The 17,207-nt window shown below is 41.0% G+C and overlaps 1 protein-coding gene across 1 annotated transcript; it reads right to left on the minus strand.

Moving 5' to 3' along the window:
• Positions 1-225: 225 nt before the first annotated feature.
• LOC121387526 (matrilin-2-like) lies at positions 226-14,898 on the minus strand. Its single transcript, XM_041518673.1, has 5 exons — positions 14,780-14,898; positions 9,276-9,385; positions 4,574-5,137; positions 2,096-2,170; positions 226-358 (listed from the first exon to the last, which is right to left on the minus strand). Exons 1-5 carry the CDS (start codon positions 14,872-14,874, stop codon positions 249-251), a joined length of 954 nt encoding a protein of 317 aa, XP_041374607.1. The 5' UTR covers positions 14,875-14,898; the 3' UTR covers positions 226-248.
• Between the last annotated feature and the right edge of the window lie 2,309 nt (positions 14,899-17,207).

Consider the following 17,207-nt stretch of genomic DNA (forward strand, 5'->3'; position numbering starts at 1 on the left):
TATGCCTTTAAGTGGATATAAGCACGAACATGAGTTGAAATGAACTGAAAATGGTGTGCGAGAGGGCAGGTTGTTGTAATTAGTGCAGACTACCAACTGCCAGAACAAACTGGCCAGCGTACTGGAACCTTGATTGAATAGAAGCACGAAACTAAGTTAAAACGAAATAAAAGGCACATTAACTAGGGTTAATGGCTTTAAATATAAAACTACAACGACAATAAATCGGCGAATAAGACTTTATTTCTTTAGGGCATTGGTTTGCAGCACATTTGGCCTTTGGGACACGGATATTCGACGAAGACCTTACCATTAAGTTCCTCGCATTGCGCTGGTGATGCACAACGATGTGGACACTCTGGAAATAAAAACAACAAACAATTGTAATTATTTGTAGCTCCCTCCTTTATTTTTCGGCGGACCGTTCAAAATTGCGCCTAATTTATTTTATACAAACGGCGCACCCTTTCCATTTGGCTTTAATCCAACGAAAAATTCCCAATTCCATAACATCCATATCCACCTGTGACCGACCCCGGTCGGGCTGTTGGTGCTCCCTTGCATCTGCCAGTGAAGGCGGTCCCCACCCTTTCTTTTCCTGGGCAGAGAAGCCGGCCGAGCCCGGCACCTGTGCCCAAGACAGGCGTGCCCTACAACAGCTTGTTCTGAATGTGCCCGTTAAGCACTCTGAACTGACCTGACCTGACTTGTGATTATTTTAATGGTGTGAGACCAGCCTCGGTGGTGTCGTGGTTACGCCATCGAACATAAGACTGGTGGGTACAGGGTTCGCAGCCCGGTACCGGCTCCCACCCAGAGCGAGTTTTAACGACTCAATGGGTAGGTGTAAGGCCACTACACCCTATTCTTTGTCACTAACCACTACCACGGCCTATGATATAGCAATCGTAGTGCACTGGCTGGAACGAGAAATAGCCTAAAGGGCCCATGGATGGGGGCCGATCCTAAATCGAACGCGTATCAGGCGAACGCTTAACCCCTGGGATAAGGTTCCGCCCCGAAAAAGAAAGAAATACATGATTATAATTTTGGCTATCTGGTGCCTAACATGGTTATTTCGAAATTTGGTCGAGAGAGGGAAAGAGAAGAAACTCATTCCGCGACTTGGGCTACTCCTACCGATAAAGCAGCATTTACACTCCCATAAGCAGGACGGTACATACCTCAGAGTTTCGCGTACTAGTCATGGGACACTGGCTAGGACGTGGAGTAAACCTAAGGTCGAGATGAGAAATCGTCCATATGACCCACCGCACCTCGGACGAACACTCGTCCACTGAACTACAGGGCAGGGAGGGGGACGAAAAACCAGTGGCGTAGCCGGGGGAGGAGGTCCCCGGGGGCCATTGCCCCCAATTAAACTTGTTATATAAATCATACATACATACATACATACATGCATACATATATAGTGTAGGTTGCGCCCCCTCTCCATATTGGTTCTCTCCTCCCCTAACCCCATAGGCAGGACGGTACACTACAATAAATGCATTGCAATCATCTGCTAGGGTCTCACTACACAGTTCGCTCCCGGGTGACAGTTCATTCATTCACTATAGTTCCTAATTGTGACACATGTTATGGTTCACATATTCGCTTCTAGTAATTGGGGAACTATTAAAACAATATGTATATTTAATGATAAACCTTCTGGCTGTATTTTGCCCAGGTTATTTTGTAATATTGTGCATTGACTTTCTTGGGACATGAGTGTATAGCGCAAGAGACAGCTGGAGTGAATTGGTTCTACAGCCAGATGCAGTCAATCTTCATTTGAAGTTGGGCAATTTAACATGGGTTTCAATGGCAGATGACATATGTTTAGTGATACCTAAACAGTGGATTTTGGGCAACACATAGAACTTCCGATAGGGGACGCAACTCCATTACCTTCCTCGTGGGTCCACGCTTGACATTTCAACTTAAAATGTTGGGGTGGGGGAAGGAATGTTTTATATATATATATATATATATATATATATATATATATATATATATATATATGCTTCGTCTATTAGCAGGCATTAATTATTGTTTAAATCATAATGTTTGTAATGCCACGAAGTTCCATTACTTGATTTGTCTGGTTTCTGTGGTTTCGGTTTCGGTTTCGGTTTCTGTGGTCTCGGTTTCGGTCGTTTGTTCACGTCTGAAAATGAAAAGTGTATGGTGTATGAATATCTATATATTGTATGCCTGCCATTGTGGAGGCTGATACAGACTGGATGCTGGGCATGCGCCTGTGGCTTCCGTTTTAGGGATATACGCCATATACGATTATTCCATTGCGACTGGCTGCTGCGTGCGTTTTGCAGACGCACACATCACGTGCATCCAGTCTAGACGCTCTCCTTGGAACTATTGTAAATGTTTGTTTGTTTTGTTTAACCACACCACTAGAGAACATTGATTATTAATCATCGGCTATTGGATGTCAAACGTTTGGTAATTTTGCCATATATAGCATTTTCCATTGTTCTGTTAGTAACATAACATTATAATATTTATAGCACCGCACGCACGCCTCTGACGCCATATAACCGTAAATAAAATGTGTTGAGTGCGTCGTTAAATAAATCATTTCCTTCGCACGCACGTAAATATGATAGTGAAGTTATTAATCATATCTAATGAGTCGCGCTTGAGCGACGAGTATGATATGATTTTCTATTTAACTTTTGGCAATTTACCTTTATTTTTAAAATGCCAGCAGCAAAATAGTTCCGGCTTCATACAGTGAAGATAAAACTTTCTACAGTGACGATAACACATTTTAGAGTGAAATAGTGAAATTTTCACTCTAAAATGTGTTATCGTCACTGAGCGACTAATACAACTTTTATTTCACTGATATTTTAAAATATTTCACTAAATGTTATATAATAAATATCTTTTATTTTTTTAGAATATCGGTTACTTCATATAGAGTTTGTTTTTTTTGACGGCAACATTAGTGCACATTGATTTAATAATCATCGGCTATTGGATGTCAAACATTTTGGTAATTTCGATATTTAGTCTTAGAGAAGAAACCCGCTACACTTTTCCATTAGTAACAAGAGATATTTTATATGCACCATCCGACCATCCTATACCAATTGTGGTGCACTGGCTAAAACGATAAATAGCCCATTGGGCCCACCGACGGGGATCGATCCTAGACGCTTTGGGCATAACATACACGATTGTTTAATTTCGGCATGCGTTTTGTAGACGCTTTGGGCATATCATACACGATTATTTCATTTCGGCATGCGTTTTGTAGACGCATATATTGCACGCATCCTGTTTAGACGCCTTCATTGTATTTCGATTTTCTTTAATGGACCGCATCCAGTTAACATGAGCCTTTAAGAGATATTTTACTTTTCACAAACTAGTGAACTGCATTTTTTAAGCAGCTCTTGGTAATCATAAGACAAACAATTAACATTTTATTGTAAGGAAGGAAGGAAATTGTTTATTTAACGACACACTCAACACATTTTATTTACGGTTACATGGCGACGGACATATGGTTAAAGACCACACAGATATTGAGTTAGGAAACCCGCTGTCGCCACTTCATGGCCTACTCTTTTCGACTAGCAGCAAGGGATCTTTCATATGCACCATCCCATAGACAGGATAGCACATACCACGGCCTTTGATATACCAGTCATGGTGCACTGGCTGAAACGAGAAATAGCCCAATGGGTCCACCGACGGGGATCGATGCTAAACCGACCGCGTATCAAGCGAGCGCTTTTACCATTGGGCTAGGTCTCGCACCCCGCTTCGATAAAGGCACAATAATACGTGACAAAAACACCTGAAGCCAATACTCTAAACGAACCAAAGCTGTCCATTTAAATAAAATAAATAGAAAACCTTTGGTGTCTTCTTCATTAAATTAGAAAATACATTTCCTTTAAACACAAATACAGTGCTCATTGCTGTAACCATCACAACTATTTACAGATTATTAAGACCACAATTTGGCAAGTATAGTAACATTTCATTTAAAATTAATGTTGGAGTCTGTATGTTACTTTATTTTTAAAGCGGTCCTTTGCAGCCATGAGACAAAATAATAACAGGATATATGATAATTTGTTCATCGCCGTAATCATCATACATCTAGATTATGGTAGCCCAACAACCATGGCTAGTGATATTCAATGTTGGGCTAGTAAATAACTACCATTGCCATGCCCGATGGCTAGTGGATCTTTTTTGATCAAATACTGCATTTAAGTCTATTTTGTAAATGTGAATATCCTGCCCTTCCCCCCTCTCAATTGTAAGGGTTTTTTAAGCTTCTTTAGATGACATATCCAATTATTCCTATTAGTAAAATTGTATTTACTTAAAGTAGGGCTAGTGAATTTTTAATCAGGGCTAATAGCTTTTTTCAATCACTGATCCCATGGCTAGTGGATTTTTATAACAAGCCTAGAAGCCCTGTAGATTATTAAAAGCACAATTTGCCAAGTGTAGTAACATTTCATTTAAAAATTCATGTTCCGATTCTACAAGTTACTTTATATAGCAACAAAACAGCATAACTTACTGATACAGATAGACCGGAAGATTTTATCTCTCAAAGTTCTCAATTCGGTGAAGTCCTGAACTGTGAATCTATTTTTCTTAACTGGTCGGCTGGCGATTTTATTTAGCTCCTTCGTTTTAGACAAACCAATGCCAATGGCGTAGATGTGGATGCCTCTTGCCCTTGCCCTTCTAGCCATGGGGATGGTTTTCTTGGCATTGACGTTGGACACGCCGTCGGTGATCACTATTGCCATATTCTTCACACGTCTCCTATCACCAAATTTTACTCTGAACATCTTCCTCATTTTCAACAGACCAGACGCCGTGTTGGTTCTTCCCTTCTTGTACGGGACGTTGTCAATGGCGTTTAAGACTCCAGACTTGGAGTTGTAGTCTTTGAGATTAAACTGGATGTGACTCTGGGTGCTGAAGATCACAAGACCAACTCGAACGTCTCCGTTGTCGATACTTGCGATGGAGAGGAAATCATGCAGGAATTTGCGCATCAGTTCAAAATTTGGCGTTGTGATGCTGCTGGAAGCATCCAGGACAAACACCAGGTCAATCTTTGCCCCAACACATTCTGTGAAAAGAGGTTTAAAACGGGTGTGTCAAGATATGGCTTGATTTGGCCTGTTGAGTGTTATTGATTATGAACCTCCTAAAAATAATTAAAAATAAAATATGAACTTTTAGTGTCATTAATATTATGAATGAATGGAAAAATGTTTAAGACCAAGACCAAAGTGTTTAACGTGCACATTCAAAGCAAGCTGTTGTAGCGCACGCCTGTCCTGGGCACAGGTGCCGGCCTCGGCCAGCTCCTCCGACCAGGACAGGAAATGTGTGGAGTGGGTAAGAGGGGGAACCGCAAGCATTGGCAAGTGCAAGAGATCACCAGCAGTCCGACCGTAGCCGGTAACAGGCGAATTTGGAATGTCCATGACAGGATATGTTTAACGACACCTCAGCACAATAATACACATCGACTCTTGAGTGTCAAACAGATGAATGTACATGAATACATTATTAGTAAGTATGTTTTAAACTTAATTATCAGGATTGTCGGGGCGGGGGGCCACGTTCATCGGAGTGTGAACAAAATCGTACAATAGTTTGTTTTGTTTAACGAATCCATTAGCGCACATTGATTTATTAATTGCATGTCAAACATTTGGTAATTTTGACAGTCTTGAAGAGGAAACCCGTTATATTTTTCCATTAGTAGCAAGAGATATTTTATATGGACCATCCCACAGACAGGATAGCACATACCACGGCTTTTGATATAACAGTCGAGGTGCACTGTCTAGAACGGGATATAGTCCAGTGGACCCACCGACGGGGATCGATGCCAGACCGACCACGCAGCAAGCGAACGCTATACCACTGAGCTACGTCTCGCCTTGCTTTATTATAGTGCGACAGTGTTAGAATTTCAACTTTGTAACAACACAGTTTCTATATTTATTTTTACAGGTACATTAATTAGAATTAGTTAATTGATAATCCGACGTCTTTCATGGTCTCTACTTAGTAAACTGCCAATCAGACCAATGAAAGAAAGAAAGAAATATTTTATTTAACGACGCACTCCACACGTTTTATTTACGGTTATATGGCGTCTGACATATGGTTAAGGACCACACAGATATTGAGAGAGGAAACCCACTGCCGCCACTTCATGGGCTACTCTTTTCGATTAGCAGCAAGGGATCTTTTATATGCACCATCCCACAGACAGGGTAGTACATACACGGCTTTGATATACCAGTCGTGGTGCACTGGCTGGAACGAGAAATAGCCCAATGGGCCCACTGACAGGTATCGATCCCAAACCGACCGCGCATCGAGCGAGCGCTTTACCACTGGGCCACGTCTCGCCCCTCTGTAACAAAGCAAGGCCAGGAATTGCAGGTGTGTAGATCTTTAACGTGTGTACTTGCATATTGGTTACTAGTAAATATTAAAGCGCAGTTGCACTGGCTGGAACGAGAAATAGCCCAATGGGCCCAACGACGAGGATCGATCCCAGATAGACCGCGCATCGAGCGAGCCCTTTACCACTGGGCTACATTCCGTCCTCAGACCACTGAGTGTTAAGCACAGTCGCAATGTCAACTGTATCGGGAGACCTGAGTGTCATTCACCCAAGAGCTGATCCTAACCCTTGAGGTTCTCAGTCGCAATGTCAACTGTATCGGGAGACCTGTGTGTCATTCACCCAAGAGCTGACCCTAACCCTTGAGGTTCTCAGTCGCAATGTCAACTCTGTCGGGAGACCTGTGTGTCATTCACCCAAGAGCTGACCCTAACCCTTGAGGTTCTCAGTCGCAATGTCAACTCTGTCGGGAGACCTGTGTGTCATTCACCCAAGAGCTGATCCTAACCCTTGAGGTTCTCAGTCGCAATGTCAACTGTATCGCGAGACCTGTGTGTCATTCACCCAAGAGCTGACCCTAACCCTTGAGGTTCTCAGTCGCAATGTCAACTCCGTCGGGAGACCTGTGTGCCATTCACCCAAGAGCTGATCCTAACCCTTGAGTTTCTCAGTCGCAGTGTCAACTGTATCGGGAGACCTGTCAATCTAATTAAAATTAGCTCCACTATTACATGTGGATCTCACACCAGCCAGTTGGAGCTCATGTCCACCAATCAAAACCTTACTAGCAGAATCATGCCAGTGATTTAAAAATAATTTGAAAACATTCCGAATTATCCTGAGGGTATACGACATGTTTCGTGTGAAGTACGAATGCCTTAAAACATGTTTTATTTTATAAAATAAATAATTTGTAATGTAAAACTGAAGACTGATAACCCATCCCGTACGTATTGGTATGGTTCGCTGTACTGCTGCCACTAAAATAGACTCGATATTTTTAGAATGTGTATGCTCCCAAATAACGTTATAAAAGGCGAAGTGTGATTGGTCAATATTTAAATTATTATTTACAGACGAAATGTTACTTGGACATGGAGACTACGCAGTGTTGTTAGCAATCTGATTAAAATCAGTTCTACTGGTCTAAATAAGGCATTCGTAATTCACATGAAACATGTCGTATACCCTCAGGATAATTCGGAATGTTTTCAAATTATTTTCAAATCACTGGCATGATTCTGCAAGTAAGGTTTTGATTGGTGGACATGAGCTCCAACTGGCTGCTGTTAGATCCACATGTAATAGTGGAGCTAATTTTAATTAGATTTCAGACATGTGTGTCATTCACCCAAGAGCTGACCCTAACCCTTGAGGTTCTCAGTCTCAATGTCAACTCTGTCGGGAGACCTGTGTGTCATTCACCCAAGAGCTGACCCTAACCCTTGAGGTTCTCAGTTGCAATGTCAACACTATCGGGAGACCTGTGTGCCATTCACTCAAGAGCTAAGACCTATTTTATCTGTATTACCACGTTGTAAACAATGTTTCATGTTGGAAAGGAAATACAACCTACAAGCCAACCTGTGACTTCTGTTATTCATTTAACATGAAAAACAACACACAGAAAAACCTACACTGTGTTAAAACAAGAAGAAAAAACACTGTGTTAATAGTAACTCAATATGGCTGCCCTCATTTAGCAGGAATCATATCGTGTGGGGTTTTTTAATGATTAAACCTAAAATTAGGCGTTTTTCATTTGTAAACTTTTTAGTAATTTTTGATGGTCATTAGGCGGGTTTTATTTTAGTTGTTAAAGTTTGGGTATTGTATTGGTGCATCTTCTCTTAGGCTCTGCTAGACAACAAAGCATCCTCTTTGCAAGTCTTTTAGCATTGCACTGCGAGATCGCAAAGTTGCGAGAGTTTAGTGAATTAGGCCCCAGATCCGTTTACACGACGCGTCTCAACTTAACTGTCGAGTAGTGTGTATTGAAAAACATGTTCTCAGTTCAGCCAGACAGAGCAGAAAAACGTCTGTTAGACAGGTTTATGCGCTTCACGTTAAACCAAATGGCCATGTCGGGAACCAATCATACAGTTCGCAAACGTTAACGAAGCGTTAGCTGGTTGAACGTATCCCAGGCAGCTGCGACTGATTTGTAGTCAGGCCATAGGGTTTTACGTGCACATTCAGAGCAAGCTTCTGTAGCGCACGGCTGTCCTGGGCGCAGGTGCCGGCTTTGGCCAGCTCCTCCGTCCAGGACAGGAAAAGGGTTGGGATGGGTGGGAGAGGAGACCGCTCGCACTAGCCGGTGCAATGAAACACCAGCAGTCGGTTGTGGGCGGGGGTAGTTTTGGTGCTATTGAATGTGTAATGTCCCGTAGGATTAAGTAAAAAAGAAAGGTTACGCTGCTTCTATGAAGGAAATTTGGCGCATTTTTTAACGGTTCGCCGAAATATAGAGGGTGAGCTACGTATAATTTTGAACCGAGAGTAGCTCGTTACTGGAACCAAGCCTATCGATCGCCGTTGTTCTATGTCTCCCTAGGTTGCCCCGGAAGTGGCCCGTATAAGGTCCTGGGGCCTAATTCACTAAACTCTCGCAACTTTGCGATCTTGCGGTGTAATGCTAAAAACAAATTGCAAAGAGGATGCTTTGTTGTCTAGCAGAGCCTAAGACACCTTTGTGAATTAGGCCCTGATCTGTTCAGATCGGGGCAGGACAAGACATGGGAGACTCGTTTGCAGTTTGTGTCGTCTAGTGTGGTCTAGGCTTTATTATAGTAACTCACAATGTATATTTGAAAATATGTAAATAAAACACAACACCTACCTTGAGGACTTGGCGGATATACTGGTATGGGCCATATTGGCTTCGGTTTCGTCTGACAGGAGTTCAAATCACTTGTCAGCTTGTTCTTCCTGGCTTGCAAAGTCCGAATCCTAGCAATCACAAACAAAGCTGGATTACTGGCATGTCAGTATTGGTGTATTGATTATCGGTTACGGGATGTCAAACATTTGATCATTCTGCACACATTGTCTTCAGAATAGACCACTTACCTTTTTCCATTAGCAGCGAGGGGTCTTTTACAAGCATTTTTCCAGGAAAGTAGGAAAGTACATACTACGGTTTTTGATATACCAGTCGTGATGCACTGGTTGAGACGAGGAAAAAAACAAATCAGAGAATGCGTTCACTTAGGTGGTTCCACCCTACGATGACAGCACCCGAGGTGAGCCTTCTACCGACTAACGGGCGGGATGTAGCCCAGTGATAAAGTGCTCACATGAAGCGCGGTCGGTCTGGGATCGATCCCCATCGGTGGACCCATTGGGTTATTTTTCGTTCCAGCCAGGGCACCACGACTGGCATATCAAAGGCCGTGGTATGTACTACACTGTCTGTGGGATGGTGCATATAAAAGATCCCTTGCTGCTAATTGAAAAGAGTAGCCCACGAAGTGGCGACAGCGGGTTTCCTCAGTATCTATGTGGTCCTTAACCATATGTCTGACGCCATATAACCGTAAATAAAATGTGTTGAGTGTGTCGTTAAATAAAACATTTCCTTCCTTCTACCGACTGGATTCCGCCTCTGGTGTGCCCAGCTACTTGCTAGAAAACAAACAAACAAAAAAATAAAAAAAAAATAAAAAAAAAATAAAACGAAACAAAAAAACAAAACCCACAAATATTTCCAGTGCTGCATTACCAAAAAGAACCCTTTGCTTAATAATGTAAAGGTGCAGTATCATACTTACAATTATCGATATTTTACAGTTACAAATGTGTCATTAATAACTGTAAATTAATCAATCCAGTGTAGGCTATATATTTGCATAAATAACCTGTGAATATCGAAATTGTACTGCATCTTCAACCCGTGCCAAAAAAGTTAAAGTTTGTTTTGTTTAACGATACCACTAAAGCACATTGATTAATTAATCATCGGCTATTGGATGCCAAACATTTGATAATTCTGACACGTAGTCATCACAGGAAACTCGCTACATATTTCCTAATGCAGCAAGTGATCTTTTATATGCACTTTCCCACAGACAGGAAAGCACATACCACGAACTTTGACCAGTTGTGGTGCACTGGTTGGAACGAGGAAAAACCCACAAAAGCTGAATGGATCCATTAACGTGGTTCGATCTTACGACGCAAGCACATCAGGCGAGCGCTCAATCTACTGAGATAAATCCCCCCCCCCCCCCCGTGCAAACAAAAGTTTTGTTTTATTTAACGACGCCACTAGAGCACATTGATTTTTTTATCTTATCATCGGCTATTGGACGTCAAACATATGGTCATTCTGACACTGGTTTTTTTTAGAGGAAACCAGCTGTCGCCACATAGGCTACTCTTTTTACGACAGGCAGCAAGGGATCTTTTATTTGCGCTTCCCACAGACAGGATAGCACAAACCATGGCCTTTGTTGAACCAGTTATGGATCACTGGTCGGTGCAAGTGGTTTACACCTACCCATTGAGCCTTGCGGAGCACTCACTCAGGGTTTGGAGTCGGTATCTGGATTAGCCGGTCCCGTGCAAACAAAGAATCTCATTCGTGTACATGTGTCACAACGTAACAAATCTCATGTAATCTGCAAATCCACAAAACCTGATATTTTATAACTTAAAGTTTGTTTTCTTTAACGACACCACTAGAGCATATTGCTGTATGAATCATCGGCTACTGGATGTGAAACATTTGGTCATTTTAACATATGACCGGCCTCGGTGGCGTCGTGGCAGGCCATCGGTCTACAGGCTGGTAGGTACTGGGTTCGGATCCCAGTCGAGGCATGGGATTTTTAATTCAGATACCGACTCCAAACATATATTCTTAAAGAGAAAACCCACAACATTTTTTTTCATTTGCAGCAAAGAGTCTTTTATATGCACCATCCCACAAACAGGATAGCACATACCACGGTCTTTGATATACCAGTCGTGGTGCACTGGCTGGAACGAGAAATATCTCAGTGGGCCTACCGACGGGAATCGATCCTAGACTGACCGCACATCAAGCGAGCGTTTTACCATTGGGCTACGTTCTGCCCCTCTGATATGTCATTATCAGTAACACAACAGTTTGTTTATTTTGGCCTTTCAGCAACGGGATATATAAAGACATGGGCGTACGACCCGGGGGGGGGGGGGCGCAGGGGGGGCAATTGCCCCCCCCCCCCCCCCCAAATTTCGGGCAAAACAGTGGGAAAACAGTGGGGGAAATTCGGGCAGTTTTTATCTGGGTAAAATTTCGGGTAAATCAACCCCTCTAGCCCCCCTAAATCAAAGAGTCCCCATACGCCCATGTATAAAGATAATACAAAACTAATAATAATACATTGATATATATATATATATATATATATATTATGTGACAGGGAGGTTTACAGGTGGGTTGTATACATGTAAATATAAATATATATATCAAAGTACATGTATATCATATAGTGCACAATATATATTACTGAACAAAAAAAGAAACTTCCGATTTGTACATATAGTATTTGTTGTGTTAAAGAATTCATTGTGTAATGAAATTATATAGGTAGTATTAGCCTTGAGCTGTATTATCAGGATTCATGAATTTTATCGATTATTTTTGCACTGTTAATCGTCGACAACGTGAAATTCAATTTGCACGTGCATGCATGGTTCGACATGTCCCGTGTAGTATTCGGTCAATTTGTTTTACTTGTCTTACTGATATTGTTGTCAAGTGAACGAAAACGCTTCAAAATGTGTAAAAAAAAAAATAACGTTTTTTACATTGTAGCATTTTTAGTATGCCAAGAATACCCAATAATTTACGCGAACGGGCGATTGGCATGCTTGATGCTGGCATGTCGACAGAAGACGTTGCAAGGCATGTGGGGAGTTCTAGTCGAGCGATACGAAATCTTCGCGTAAGATTTCGAACGACAGAAAGCACCAACGACTTGCCACGTCGTGGACGTCCGCGTGTTATAACGCGTGGTGAAGACCGCTATATCATGAACAAGCATTTGCACAATTGATTCCAAACTGCCACTGCTACTGCTGCTAACACACCTGGGCTTCATAATAACCAAATCAGTGGGCAAACTGTTCGTAATCGTCTGCGGGTAATCGTCCATACGTCGGATGCGTTTTAACGCAACGTCATCGTCTAAATCGTCTTAATTGGGCACGTGTACACACTCGTTGGATACGGCGAGGCTGGAATATCATTCTTTTTTCGGTTGAATCCAGATTTTCTTTACAACGTGGTGATGGCAGGGTGCGCGTCTACCGTAGGAAAAATTAACACTATGCTGACTGTTGTGTTCTTGAACGAGATCGTTTCGGGGGTGGGGGTTGAGTCATGGTCTGGGCAGCCATTGCCCATGGTTATCGTTCACCACTAGTCGTCATTGATGGCAGTTTAAATGCTCAACGTTACCGCGATGACATTCTCGCTCATCACGTCATTCCTCTGTTCCATAACAACGCCAACATCTCGATTTTTCAGCATGATAATGCCACCTCTCATACAGCTAGAGACACTAAATTTTCTTAGGACAAATAACATTGATTTCATTGATGACTGGTCCGCTAAAAGTCCTGATCTCAACCCCATCGAGCATGTCTGGGATAGTCTGGACAGACGATTGAGGCGTCGTCCCAACCCACCCGCTAACGTCAACGAACTTCGTCAAGCGCTCATTCAGGAATGGAACAATATTCCACAGGCAGAAATCAACACTTTAGTCAATTCTATGCGCCTGCGATGCACTGCAGTGGCCAATTCAAGAGGTGGTCATACCCGTTATTAAGTGGGTGGTTTTTTTTAACCCCTACCTCACTTGGTCAAAATGTCTCCCAGTTTCTGTTAACCTATGGCCATGATTTTTGCACCAAACGATGCATCATGGAACACTCTTTAAACGCATATATAACAATTATTCCCCCGGTTTGTTTTCATCAAGTTATGTTCACGCAAAGTTAGCGGAAGTTTCTTATTTTGTTCAGTATATATATGATTTAAGCTAGATAATAAAACCTGCTAGAAATTTGGTGGGCAGGAAACATTTCGCCAGGTGCAAGTCTTAATTTGCCAAACAAAACAAGCATGCAGGCAAAACAAAGTTATAAATAAACAAAATACGATTTTTTAATTAGCAAACCAAAGTTTGTTTTGTTTAATGACACCACTAGAGTGCACTGATTAAGTAATCGTCGGCTATTGGATGTCAAACATTTGGTAATTCTGATATGTAGTCATCAGAGGAAACCCACTACATTGTTCCTAATGCAGCAAGGGATCTTTTATATTATGCACTTTCCCACAGACAGATAAGCAAACACCACGGCCAGTCGTGGTGCACTGGTTGGAACGAGAAAGAAACCAATCAGTTGCATGGATTCATGGAGATGGTTCGATCCTGCGACGCGAGCACTCAACCAACTGAGCTAAATCCCATCCAGAGGCCTATCAGAGACATATGACTGGCATAAAACAAGTTAAAATTTGGTTTGTTTAACGACACCACTAGAGCACACTGATTTATTAATAATCGGCTATTGCATGTCAAACATTTGGTAATTTTGACATATAGTCTTAGATAGGAAACCCGCTACATTTTTTACATGTACCATCACACAGACAGGATAACACATATCACGGCCTTTGATATATCAGTCGTTGAGCACTAGCTTTGTATTCTAAAGATGCTTTTAAACAATATATTATTTTCTGCTTGTAAATTAAATTATTTGCTTCTAATTTGTATGGACATATTATATTTAATGATATTTCGAAGTAAACGTTAATAAATAATTTTGGCGGTAAATCTCCGTTATCCTAGTCTGGGACTACCAACTGCAATCTTCCGGCTGTTACGACTTCTACGTCTGTCCAGTAGCTAGTCTAAGCACTCTTACAACTCGACTTTTGTCGTAACCCATTAGTTATTAATTTCAGCGCACCTGTCGTAAGTCGGGAGTTGGAGAAATTACAACGCCACCGTCGAGTTGCCAACCTTTTGCTGACAGTTGGTAGTCTGAGCCTAGTATCACAGACTTTTTATTTATTTATTTATTTATTTATTATTTTGTATTTCTTCTGTGTTTTGTTTTTGTCTCATGTATATACTTCTCTTTGAATTTTTTATTTTTTTTTGTATATTCGTGTAATAGTTGTAGTCTCCGTTATTGTCAAATTGTCATATTGTCATTATTGTATGTTATTAGGAGAGGGCCTCGTAAGTTGGATAACTTGTGCCCAATTAATTTTTACCTTATATACAATAACATATGTTTCAATTAGTCAAAATCACAGACTTTAAGTAATGTATTTACCTTTCATTGCAGTTGCCCTTCTGGATATAGAAGAGTCCTTCCGAGCACACAATGCATATGCCAAGAAGAACGACGGAAATCAACGAACGCTTCATTTTCAGCTACGATTGACTTGTCATAGAACGAAAGATAGACGTATTTATATACAAAATTAACGCATTCTTTTCGCAAGTATTTACAATTTGCTCACGTCGGCATCTATTAAAAGTCAAATAAATGCGATTTTGAGTAACATATGTGGTTGTTTAATAACGAGAACTCGGCAGAATTAAATGTCTCCCCTGTCATAAACGTATTCAGCGTGGCTCATACTAATAGTTGCATAATGTATGTTCATGTAAAGAGACTGTTCAAGAGTTACGTCACAAAACATTTGATAACACATACACAACACACACACACACACAAACACACACAAACAAACACACATACACACGCACGCACGTACGCATGCACGCACACACGCGCACGCACACACGCACGCACATACACACCAACACACTCCCCGTTGTAACGTTTTCTAACGCTAAGAGCACACCTCTTTAAAAATTACGTAACGCTCAGCAATAGACCCACACCCACCAGATCATTATGTAATTTAGTTCTTTAAAAAGTAATATTAAATAAATAAATAAATTAATTAATTAATTAATCAATATATATATATATATATATATATATATATATATATATATATATATATATATATATATATATATATATTGTGTTAATCAAGCTAAAACATTTTTAGGTGCAGCTATAAACCAAGTTTTATTAAGCTGGGACAATTTGTGAGAAATGGACTTAATGTCAAGCCTTAACGCAAAAGCTGACACTATGGCTGTTGCAGTCGTTGTCGTAGCAGTCGGACAGTGTATCTATGTCTCGCCCTTGACTTCACCAATGCGTCCCCTGCGCGTGCTGTAACCTCACCGTGGTGCAGGGATGTAACATTCTCTTTGAGAATGGCCAATACAGCACACATTGAAGTTTAGAGTAAAAGTCAGTATCTTATCTGTGATATTTGTATTTGTATTTTTGCACAGTTCTTTACACTCTTTTTATTTATATCTTGAATTTTTCTGTTGATGTTGATCATCACCTTGTTTGTTTCCATTACCGTAGTTTGACACCCAATAGCCGATGTATCAAAGGTGATAAACATATAGAGAGGATATTTCAAAATACTAGTTTTGGTGTCGGATAGAATTAGAAACTTTGTATTTTTTAAGTCGAGGCGGGACGTATTCCATTAGTAAAGCTTTCGCTTGATGCGCGGTCGGTCTGAGATCGATCTCCGTCAGTGAGCCCACATTATATCAAAAGTACATGTGGGAACTTTGATTAACCAATGTTTCTTCATAACCAAGAAGCATGTTTTAAATCTAGATTAACTAAGTTACTTTTCTGGTTAACCGTTTGTCGTCTATAGGCACGTTAGTTTTGGTATCGGATGGAAATTATATTATGATGTCGGATGGTATAAAATGTCATACATTTCTATCAGTAGAATTTTAATGAATACGTTATACCACACCTAGATATATATATACTTACATGCTTTTTTCATCATTATACTTAAGAAATGATAATCATGACCTTTGAAGGGGTATTCTTGACTTTACAGACATTTAAACATGTCACCGGCTAACAAGGCGTTTAATTAATAAACTTCGTATTAATTACATTTTCTTGCTTAGAATATTAATGTTTGTACACCATGTGTTTTTGGTATTCCTAATGTTTATAGTAGCTTAAAAAGGATCTTTTTAAACAGATACGAAATTATTGAAGATATAATCCAGTTTGAGGTGGTAATTTGAATTGTTTGGTCTGGTGCTGACCATTTTTCAAATAAGCCCTATAAGTACATTGCAGACACCAGTCTGCTATTATAACAAGTTCGAATTCCCGTTTAGTAGAGCCTTTCTCATCAGGCGACCATATTTCCTGTGACCCCAATCTGTGGTGAGTGTAGAGATGTATGAGTGTAGAGGTGTGTGAGTGTAGAGGTGTGTGAGTGTAGAGATGTATGAGTGTAGAGGTGTGCGAGTATAGAGATGTATGAGTGTAGAAGTGTGTGAGTGTAGTGGTGTGTGAGGGTAGATGTGTGTTAGGGTAGTGGTGTGTGAAGGTAGTGGTGTGTGAGTGTAGAGGTGTAGAGGTGTATGAGTGTAGTGGTGTGTGAGGTAGATGTGTGTTAGGGTAGTGGTGTGTGAGGGTAGTGGTCTGTGAGTGTAGAGGTGTATGAGTGTAGTGGTGTGTGAGGTAGATGTGTTTTAGGGTAGTGGTGTGTGAGGGTAGATGTGTGTTAGGGTAGTGGTGTGTGAGTGTAGTGGTGTGTGAGGGTAGATGTGTGTGAGGTAGATGTGTGTTAGGGTAGTGGTGTGTGAGGGTAGTGGTCTGTGAGTGTAGAGGTGTATGAGTG

Source organism: Gigantopelta aegis, chromosome 13 (genome assembly GCF_016097555.1).
Source record: "Gigantopelta aegis isolate Gae_Host chromosome 13, Gae_host_genome, whole genome shotgun sequence".
Classification (NCBI taxonomy): domain Eukaryota; kingdom Metazoa; phylum Mollusca; class Gastropoda; order Neomphalida; family Peltospiridae; genus Gigantopelta; species Gigantopelta aegis.